Source organism: Ptychodera flava, chromosome 5 (assembly GCF_041260155.1).
Source record: "Ptychodera flava strain L36383 chromosome 5, AS_Pfla_20210202, whole genome shotgun sequence".
In the NCBI taxonomy this organism is placed as follows: domain Eukaryota; kingdom Metazoa; phylum Hemichordata; class Enteropneusta; family Ptychoderidae; genus Ptychodera; species Ptychodera flava.
The window spans coordinates 13,007,480-13,018,861 of NC_091932.1; the positions used below are offsets into that span (position 1 = coordinate 13,007,480).

General features: G+C 39.1%; 1 protein-coding gene across 1 annotated transcript; it reads left to right on the top strand.

The window, feature by feature from the left end:
• The first annotated feature begins 3,240 nt into the window (after positions 1-3,240).
• LOC139133047 (FAD-dependent oxidoreductase domain-containing protein 2-like) lies at positions 3,241-8,126 on the top strand. Its single transcript, XM_070699444.1, has 9 exons — positions 3,241-3,947; positions 4,068-4,113; positions 4,528-4,822; positions 5,117-5,420; positions 5,543-5,885; positions 6,006-6,251; positions 6,477-6,693; positions 7,057-7,288; positions 7,661-8,126. Exons 2-9 carry the CDS (start codon positions 4,098-4,100, stop codon positions 7,850-7,852), a joined length of 1,845 nt encoding a protein of 614 aa, XP_070555545.1. The 5' UTR covers positions 3,241-3,947; positions 4,068-4,097; the 3' UTR covers positions 7,853-8,126.
• The last annotated feature ends 3,256 nt before the right edge of the window (positions 8,127-11,382 follow it).

The following is an 11,382-nucleotide window of genomic DNA, read 5'->3' on the forward strand; positions in this document are numbered from 1 at the left end:
ATCTACCACATGTGGGGGTTCATTTTGAAATTTTTGGAGAAAGAAATTTAAAAACTTTCAACGGCTTAGTTTTTCGAAAATCGAAAATTTTACTTTATTTTTTCTCTATAGATGGTGGCCATTTTTGATTTCAAATATCGGTAAATCTTGGGTAATTTGTTTCTCTGGTACTAAAATTTGCATGGTGACCCCTGATTTTTATTATTTCTTTGAAAACGAACGGTTGAATGATTCCGTAAGGAAAGTTTGAGATGGAAAGTTTATGCAAATGTTTAAGTCTTTCACTTTCGAGGTACATACAACCTTAAATGTAATGCCCTTCAAAATTATTTTTATGTCGGTAACCGTGATGAAATTGAATGTTCCGGTAACTTAGAGTTATTCACAAGCAGTGTGCAATCCCATGAATCGGGATTGCAGCTTTCGAATGCCGTGACTTTTATTACAACACTGTCGACCTCACGTGTGTTGAGATACTATGTAACAAATAAATACTGACTGTCCTGAGACGCAAATTTAGTGTATATCTTGTTTTCTCCTCCTGTGATTTCGTGTCGTCTACAATCTATCGTAACGTTTGTAAGTTTTTCTTATCACGAAAACCTACTAAAGTCGCAGTATAGTGTAATCCCTGGCCTTCCATACTATTAAAACTCGGAGTCTGTAGCATTAATCCATCCCATTCACACTGCAACAATAATGAGACCACCGAATGGCCTTGATTAGTCTCCGGGATAAGCCACCCGAAGTCTATCCGGTTGACAAGCCTAGTGTAAATGGGTCGATTGTTTATCCAATAGCTTTCCACCACCAGCGATAGCTTGAAAATGTAAGGAAGGAATAAACAAGGACCTCACGATGGAGTCCCCATCGTGAAAAGTGTTTCATGCAGACGTATTTGTAAAAAATGTACTTCCAAAGGCTTTCCTAGAAGCTAGCCCATGACGGATTGCATCTCGACGAAGTCCAATCGTAAAATGTATTTCGTTATTAAATAGAATACATCGTATTTCATACACAGCCCCTCCACACACTGGAGGGACTGTGGCTTCATACAAGGCTTTTCCTGAACTCCGAGCGATGTCCGATCGGCCCTGCCGACGGATTTATGTTAGAGAATGTATTTCGTGCAGGCTGAATTTCAAAACTGTCTAATATGTCTAATATACTTCGTGTAAGGCTCTCAACTACGAAGTAACGATTTTGAACAGCATATAAATTTAAAAAATCTAAAGATTGTAAACAAATTGTAAAACGTAAAAAATTATTTCGTGCAAGCCCTTCAGACCTGCAGCCCGATGCAAATCTTAAATACTGAATGTAAAAACTGTATTAAAATGTATTAAAATTTATTAAATATAAAGAATGTATTTCGTGCAAGCCCCTGCACATCCAGCCCCGATAGCATGTATTTTGAGAAAACCTTAAATGTAAAAAATGCAAAAAACAAAAAACAAACAAACAAAAAAAAACCCGAAAAAACGAAAACGTGTTTTAAAAGGTAAAAAATTTATTCCATGCGATTTCCTCCAGACCTAGCCCTGACCTTGAAAAGGATTTCGTAAAAACTGTACATGGTTCGTGCAAGACCCTCCAACCCTAGCCCACTGTGTATGGTATCATCCATTGTCTAGGTTAAAATTTTATACTAGAAGGGTAGAAGTTGCAGAAGGCCAAAAGTTCCGTTTTTTCACAAAATATCCGAATATAGGCTAAATCGATAATATTGCTTTTCTCTTCAGGTAGAAGAGAGGAGGGTTGTATCCCGTGATCGAAATCGATATATATCGTCTGACTTTTAAGTTTGAGTCAAATATTAGAATGGGTTTTTGTTACATGCCCGACATGTGTTTGTCGGATAATATCTGATGATAAATTCGATAAAATAATCTAACTTCTAAGTTAAAGCCTAATCTTAGAAGGGGTTGGCGGTAAATGCCCGGAACATCTCCTTCAGTCTATAATATCAGACTGTCACTCAGAAGTTAGACTGTATATTCGAATATACTTTTCAGATAATGAGACTCTTACTTTTAAAGCTCGAGTCTGACATTAGAAAGGCATTTCGGTACGTGACACTGATGGTGTTCTATCGGAAAACACTAGGTTCAAGTCGGTGTATTTTAAAAAAATAAAAGCATTTGTAATAGCTTCTCTTGTGTCTCTCCTATTTCATACTAAGCTATTCGGAATTTGGCAGCCCAGGCCTGATTTTCCTATCGACTGAACGCGTTACCTTCAATTAATTTAAACACTGAGTTAGTTTCTGCCGGATTCACAGCCGGGTGAAACTCCCCTGTAAAGCGTTCACCCAACTCACGCGTTTCACATGAAAACAGAACACAAATGATCGCGTTCACCCGACTAAAAAGACTTGAACCAAGTCTACCTGTAACTTCTAGTTTGGAATGTAATATTAGAAGAGGGAGATGATGGCAGAAGCTCGATATGCTATTTTATTTATCAGTGTTAGTGTGAATTAGCGCACAATTATTACGAAATTGTCTGATGCTGATGTCGCGCCTTCGTGTTTCGAATAAAATCGTCTTGAGGTGAACGCTATACAACCGAGTTATGACATATGGTGGATTTAGGCACGGTCGCTCCATCACATACAGGTAAACCTACCTGTATCGCACTCAGCGTACTGCGCCGACTCCGCTGAATCATCGATATTTGTTTAATGTTTTCTAGTATACTTGGTTGCTGGCAATTTTATTAGATGTTCTGATCTGTACATGCCGTCTATGATGTCACAGAAGATAACGTTGAATATCGGCTAGTCTCCTGACAATGTCGCACATCAAAATATCATGAAGACCTCGTTATGTCTCCATAGTATCAGACACTGTATCGGATATTTTTTTACAGATATTTTGTAATAATCGATATTTTCTAAGAGGCCTTTCCTAAGACAAATCACATAGTATGAATTACTTTGATATTAGACGAGATAAACCCGATACTGCCCGTATGTGAAATGTCGCTCCTTGATTGACATTATCTGACAGTCAACAATTGTTCAAGCATGGATGAATACACCATGGAGGTAAAACTGAGCTCCATGATAACTGTCTACAAAAGTTCATCGGAGCCCCTTTCTAGTTGAATTATATATTGTTCTCCCGTTTGACCATGGAGGATACTTCCATGGTTTTTCCCATTGAGGTAAAAACTTTTACCACCGTGATTTGATATACCCATGCAGGTCTTTCTTTCTACCTCCATGATACACCGTAGACCACAGTCCCTCTATCCGCAGAGGGACTGTGCGTAGACAGTTGAGCGGAAGACGCTCCGCCGTCGATGGACTAACAACACTAGCGTATAGTTGCTAGAATAGGAAGTATATTTTTTGTTTTAACTTGTTTGTAATGATAGCAAGTTGCTGTATGAAAGAAAGTGACAAGGCTATATTCTTACTGAGTATACGTAAGTTACAAGCATGCAGAGTGTTCAAATTGCATGGTTGAGACTAGAGTATCGTAGGAAATAAAAGAATGTGGTAAAAGAGTGGAAAATACATTTCTGTACTCAAAGTTACGGGCAAAGCTATACATGACTAATCATTGTACATATGTCAAAGGTGAATGTCTCGATTTTAAAGGTCACAATTAACATATTCGTCATCCGTCGCGTCGCTTTCTTTCACGATCACGCTGCCAGCGAAAGGTTCCCTGAATGACAAGATAGAAAAGCTCTGCGCTGATTGGTCGAAAGCGCTGAAGTAAACATTTCGCAACTCCGCCTATCCAAGGATTACTACCATTCGTACAACTCCTAATGTGTTAAACTCCGCCCACTCTGGCTTAGGAAAATCCTATTTAAACCCCAAGTTTCTCTACACTCCACCATTCGCCTTTGGAACATTCACCTGTGCTACAGAAGCTTCTCATTCGCAACTTCTCTCAGACTTACCGGCGACATAGTCATCGTTTCTTTCATAGGTAAGTTTTTACAGATCCGTCCGCTTGGATTTACTTCCATTCACTAACTTCTCAAATTCATCAGATTGGCAATGTGCACGATTACATATGATTCTTCACTACCTTTCTCCTTTTTAACAGGACTTTTTGGTGTTTTCGGTTTCCTGAGAAATGGCTGACAAGACAGGTAAGTTGTGTAACTTTTTACCTATTTTACTGAAGTTCGCCAGCGGCGATTTCTATTGATTCGCGTTTAGCGAAACCGTGCTCAGGCGACGAACCGCGAGATAGATAAGGGAAAGTTCCCTCCTTTGGCTGTTTCAGACCGTACAGATTGTACATTAGCTAACGCTTATAAAACTTGGCGATTCAAAGTAAAACCGTTCATTCCCCCGTATAAGAGTCCCTCTAAATGCCACATTACAAGTTGATTTCAAAGGAAAGTGAAGTATAGTATGACCAAGATTCTTCAACCTAAACCTGAATGCGACGAACAGACGCAATTGACTCGGAACTGAAATTTTTCATCGGCTGTGTTGTCACTTTCTGTGCCTTGCATTACATAGAAAATCATCTTGCATCGGCTCATTATTCTTTACAGATTTTGAGTACATCGTTGTTGGCGCTGGCCCTGCCGGTGTACAGATGGCTTATTACATGGAGAAGTACAAGATGGATTATCTGGTGGTTGAGAGAGCCGACGGACCTGGTTCCTTCTATCGTAAATATCCCCGCCATCGTAAACTCATTTCCATCAACAAAAAATACAACGTCTTTCCTGAGCCTGAGTTCAACATGCGACACGACTGGAACTCATTGCTATGCGACGAAGAGGACCCGCTACTGTTCACTGATTACTCGGAGGATCTGTTTCCCAATGCTGGACTTCTCGTCAAGTAAGTATATGCATTCAATAGTTCAAACCTCGCTAACACTTTGATATCTCAATTTCAAATTTCCTCTTCTTGTGATGATATCATGTTTGTGAGGATTCATTGATTCGTCATCAAAATTTATCAGTATTTCCAGCTATACGTAAAATGCGACACCTGTAGCTTGAAGGAAGGGCAACTGTCCCCTGTTCTCATTACTCGCACCATAGACTCTCGAAAACGTTATTTCGAGGGTCTATGCTCGCAAAACATGTCCATCCCCATGAGAATAATGACTTTCTGTCGCTCTTTTTTCAGATACATTGAAGACTTTTGCAAGAAATACAAAACCAACATCCGTTACAACACTAACATCACCAACGTGCACAGAGATGAAAAGAGCGATGGCCACAAGTCCAAATCTAGGTTTACCTTGACCGATGAAAAGGGTAACAAGTTCACGTGTCGTGTTCTGATGATTGGTACTGGTCCCATTCTACCTCACGAACCAAAGATTCAAGGCGTTGAACTCATCGATTCCTACCAAGATCACTCCTTGGATTTGGAGGAATACAAGAACAAGAAAGTGTGTATTCTCGGAGGAGGCAACAGCGCTTTTGAGGTTTGTACTAGAGAGCGATTAACATATGCTGTTTGTATTTTTGTACTTCATTCGTTCATTCATTCGCAATATTGAGGTTTAGTGATTTTTGACTGACTTGTTTGGTTATCACTTTATCACAGGTTGCTGATCATCTAGCTGGTTCTGCTGGTTTAATTCACATGTTTAACCGACATCCCGTCAAGTTCGCCTGGGACACTCACTTCGTAGGTCATCTCCGAGCCGTCAACAACAATGTCCTCGACATGTATCATCTGAAATCCCTCCACGCCCTACGCAAGTGTGAAGCTACCAGAGTGTGGAAGACTGAAGACGGTAAATTCAGCATCGAATACGACATGCACCTTCCCAACTGGGATCCACCAGGCACTGGCCGCTTCGTCACCAGTGGATACGACAAAATCATCTCCTGTACTGGCTGGAAGTTCATCAATATGGGAATGTTCGATGACTCGTGTAAACCAGGTATGTTTTCCATCAAAAAGATTTTGTGAAGTTCGCTCACTATTTTGCAATTTAAATTTACTGCAGGAAACACAACTGTGAATGTAATATTCCCCTGCTTTGTCAATTCAAAATTTTCAGAAACCCACACAGAAGGCAAATACCCAGTACTGGATGAACACTGGCAGTCCACGGTACCTGACTTGTATTTGATCGGTACCCCTATGCAAGGACGGGACAGAAGAGCTGCCTCCGGTTTCATCCATGGCTTCCGCTACAACGTGCGCACTCTCACTAATATGCTACGAAATACCTATGATGGGAAGGAACTCAACAAGGAAGTCTTCAGTCCTATCGACCAGGATGAAATCTGTAACTGGGTTGTCAGTAAGTAGTACTTTTCTTGACTATATCAATGGAAAGAATTTTTCATGTTATCTGTTTCTTTATAAGCCTTTCTTGTCTCGACTTGATGTCAAACAGAAGCTGTTATACTTTGTCTTCCAAAATTAAAAATCTGACGTCACCTACTTTGTTATCCACTATCATGGAGGTGCTCTCTACTATCTACATGCTATAACGAATGACGTTACGTATTTGATCGCTTTGCAGAACACATCAGCGTTGTCTCAGCTCTCTATCAAATGGGTCAAGGTTATCTCTGTGACGTCATGCTCGTTGACAAGAAGGGAGACTCCAAGACGGAGACATCCACAGCCGGAAAGATAGAATACTTGCGGGAGCTTCCACAGGCCTGGGTGAAGAAACAAGATTGGTTCAGGGATGCTAAGCTGGCTATCATTGTCACTATAGAAGATACTATCAGCAAGTAAGTTTTTCTGTAACTTGTTTGCTAATGAAGAATTGCAGAGATTTCGTAACCTTACTCGGTACATGCACAGGTTTCATTACAGTACATGTAAACAAACCATAAAAAGCATTGCCTACGACTTTCATCTACAAAACATCCGGGCGAAAAACTTTTTTTAAGCTCTATGCTCATATTAATAGCATTGTGAGCAAAAAAGAGTAAATGTTTTAATCCTTGAAGAGTAAATACCTGTTATGCTTAGGAATATGGGAAATATTGGTTCGGGGTCATATTGGTTTTATAACTTTGCAGCAGGCTTTAAGTTGAATTTCTTAGTGGCAGGAACAACCAGCAAATAATTCTTCATGTTACTCTTTACAGATATCCGAACTTGAGCGCCACAGAATTTTTCACACCTGGCGATGTCAACGTCACCAACAGCAAGTGTTCTCCCTTCCCACAAGCTGTGTTCAGAGTTTACAAGAACGGCGAAATGGCGGAAGAGCTTTACATCGGTGGCTCGCTGGTTGTACGTGCAGACACTAGAAATTTCGACGGTGATACCAACCCTGAGAGATACGTCAACAAAGTCAAGAACCTCTTCCATCGCCATGTAAGTAGCATTGTTTACTAATGTAGGCATTTCCATTAGACTAAAATCTCTTAATGCTTTTGACGCCGATTAATTCTAAGTTTACTTGAATGACACACTGAGATTTGGAACTAACTTATTTGGACATCCTTTCGTTGCTAACATTATGGCAGTCAATCCACAGAATGTTTAGTCGATGAATTATTCATACATGCAACTATTCCAACAAATTTGGCAGGTATATGAAGATACACGGTATTCTAGTCACTAATTGCATTGAAGTGTTTAAGTGTTTTCTAACACGAATCTCTGCGACAATGACCATTACGCAAACTATCACACGGAAAACTTCGCAGATTGGGCTGACATGTTTTGATTTGTCTCTTTTTCCAGACTGGTATCGGCAAGGACGGATTCTATGAGCAGTTATTCACACCAGACATGTGGCCTAAAGTATATCGTCCATGGACGCAGGAGGAAATCGCTGAACAGACAAAGATGGAGATGGATAAATTGAAGAAAGCGTCGCAATACGAATGCAGTATCTCAATCCTCAAACCAACAGTTGATGTCAGCGATATGTAAACAGTCATCGCCAATCATCGAAACCTTTACGGACTAGCATTGGCTGCAAATTTTACTTTTGCTATGACGGGACACTTTCATTTACAAACCTACTTACTCTTGTAACTTTCTATCAAACGGCACTTCGAATAATTGTGTTCTGAATATCAGTACGGGGTTTTCCTTTTTTGTGAATCCCGAGGCAATGAAAACAGCTCAATGGCAGTTATTTCTGCATTCAAACTTATCCGATGTTGTTAATGAAATAGTAGTTCTAATAAATGTTTTAAACGTATATATCGATCTTTTTGTTGTTATTAAATGGTGGTATGATAGTTGCATTTTGACAGGTATATACTCTAAGACTCTAATCTTCCCCCCCCGCCCCTCCCTTATGAGTCAACGATTTTTTTCGTAGTTTGTGTGACCATAATAAAAGCCCTCTTTCCTGCACAATTCTCTCAGCATAACCAACACACTGACTGGCTTTTATTGAAAATTTACTTTACAACAAAACAATGCATTTGGTTTTCGTCTGCAGTATGATAAACATTATCTTTGTAGAAAAAAAGATAGCACAATAATATATACTTGAAAATATTGTCTCCCGAAACCATCTTAACGTTCACAATTTTTTAAAATTAACCATTTTACAATTTTGGTATAGTAACCATACTATATGGAACAATCTTTGCTCTCAGTGAGTCGTGCATGTAACAGCAAAGGTTGAGAAAGACTCTAATGTATTGGGAATTTTCAGTGACTAAAACCTTATACAAGTCGGCTCAAACACCATTGGTTAGGGTCACCATGAGCATTAATTATCATATTTTGAGTGACCGCGATCTGGCATATAGTAGCTACCGCAAATGTCCATGAAATGTGTATTTCGAATATTCCAAACAAGTTCTGATTTTCATGCGTTTTTACAACAAAATTACATGTAATATTGAATAATAAAGTACACCCAGCGACGGTATACCACGAGATTTTGACCAGTCCACGACATATGTGCACAAGCGATAGCGAGTGCATATATGAAGTGAACTGGTCAAAATCATAACAGTATATTGAAATTCTGGTATTGAACGTCAAAAACGGATTTTTGCTCAAGCTGAGAGCTCGCGCGTGTGCCAGCCTTGGTATATCGCCAGCATATACGGTTCTTTTCGCGTCTCGACCAATCAGGTCGCTGTATTTGCGCCATCAATATACTGGTATGATATAATACTTGACAATGAACAATTATGCTGGTGGTAAGTTTGTCAGAAATTGGTGTGTTGTCATCATCCATACGGTGTACACAGGTGCAGACTAACCACGAACGGATTTATATGAACTCCCTTTTATTGATATTAGACAACCAGAAACAATGACGTTACTATACTCACACTCCCCCCGACAGTAGTCAGTGGACTTGAAAATTATTTCCCGTCAGCGTACACCATACACAGCCCCTTCAAATTTGACATTATTTTGTCATGTTGGATAGTGAAATGATTCGGTTTGGTATTTTCAAAGGAAAAGGTTAATTATCTAAATTTAACATATTTTGAACTGTTATAATACGACTGGCCAATATTTTGCAGCAATGCCCGAAAAGGATAAAAAGTCACTTTGCTATGGTGGGTTTCTGAAAAAGCTTGCATTTCGATAGGCAATCGTGACGTTCTAGAGATTTGATCTTCGTGAATAAGCTGTGTGAAATTGCTAGAAAGAGACAAAGCTGCTTTGATAAGTGATAGAAGTAGATTCTGGAATACCCTATAAGTGACGATTTAGTTCAGCAACTCGGAAACTCATGCCCTGAATTCCTTTACGGTTACTGAAAAATGTTGCTGTCTACAATCTTGGCAAAAAAAACCTTTGTGAAATATATCATCGGTAAAAGGGAAAGAAAACTATGCTTGTAACTTTTTGACACAACTTCGTTCATTTCAGAATAGCATGTTCGTCGCTTGAGAGACCGGAGAAAAGAGTCCACAGCATCATCAATGTTCGTTTCTCCATGTAGCCTACAATTTTGAAGTTAATTTGTGATGAAAGTGGCACATTTCGAACACTTGTTTATATCTCCATCTATTAGAAATACATTGCGGAAACGTTAGACTTTGTTCAAACTTTACAACCAATGAAGGTTAAACCCGATTCTTTATTTGGCTAGAAGAAAAATATAAGGGATCCCCGATTACATTTCGATACAAGAGAAATAAATTACATAAACGTTACCCACGTTGGGAATTCAAAGTGCCATCATGTAAAATAAGAAGTTTTCGTTACGCCCTCTAAAACGGGTAATTACGCGATCGATTGTCCCATTTACGATTTCAAAGGACTGACGCCGCTCAACGGCAAAAAACCAACCCCAGCGTTTTGAACACTTCATGCAGAAGAGCAGAAACTGGAAGACATGGCAATTCTGCCTATATTGCACTTCTGCAAAGTCATGTTAATTATCAATGTTGTCGCGTGCCACTGAAAGAATAAAGGGATTGCCAGGGCTTGCCGACTTTGATACTCATCTTGTTATTTATCTTAATGTATAAATCCATATACTGCCCCGTGGTAATAATGGAAATTATCATAAATTTGGGGAGAGCATAGAGTATATAAAGTGACCCAGGAAAAAGGACAACTCTAGATCTACCAAAATGTCACTAGTTCAAATCTGTACCTATACATCACTTGCATCGTTCTGTGTAAGTGGAAATAAACAGCTGTTTACAATACACACGTCTACTATTTATTAAATTTTGTGTATAAGTGACAACTGGTAAATATTCCTTTCCGAGCTGACTGATCTGGGGAGTGCTGTACTCCTGATCCCTCAGAGTTCCTTTCCTTCAGGCTGTCATAATAGTACAGAGCCGGAAGAATACATGTTTAATGCTGTAGTGGACAGATGATAGTGCAGTAGTCTAATAGAAGTGAAGTGATGTTGTAGTTGTCAAAGTCAGTAAACTTACTTGTATATAGCTGTTTTTCTTCAAGTCAGTAGGCTAGGCGTATAGTTAACTCTTTCTTAAGATTTTCAGGACAGGCGTCATGTTCAGTTTTGTTATCTGAAACAGAACTTGTGTTTCTCAATGAAATTGTTGCATTTTCATATTTTGAAATACTCGTTTGTTTTTGTTTCTTGCTTTTAAAACTAGTTTGGCAATAGACAGTAGAGGGTGGAAGACCTCTATCGTCTATGGTTTGACCTAGTTTATGCCGGCATGTGTTTTGAAATTTTCACTATTTAGGCTACAGAGCAAATAATGTGTGACAGCTTTAATCATATAGCAAAAAACTTAGAAATATGTCAACCAGTCTGAGAGTCTATCATTGTAACGAAAACGTTTTGTATAATGAAATTCAAGATCGGACTTTTATAAATGCTGAGAAAAAAAATCATAGGACTTGCCGCAGACCTCATAGAGAAAAACTAGCCTGCGCGCCTCCAGAAAAAAATATCGGATTTTCCAGTTTGCTGATTTCCAGAACATTGGCGACAGTTTTTTTTTTCTTTTTTCTCTTAGAACATTTTTCCTAAGCCATTAGAGGATCAA

Excerpts from the sequence above, each read along its gene's own strand:
- LOC139133047 (XM_070699444.1), top strand. Across the intron at positions 6,252-6,476 it reads AATCTGTAACTGGGTTGTCA|AACACATCAGCGTTGTCTCA; the intron begins GTAAGTAGTACT and ends ATCGCTTTGCAG. Across the intron at positions 7,289-7,660 it reads AGAACCTCTTCCATCGCCAT|ACTGGTATCGGCAAGGACGG; the intron begins GTAAGTAGCATT and ends CTCTTTTTCCAG.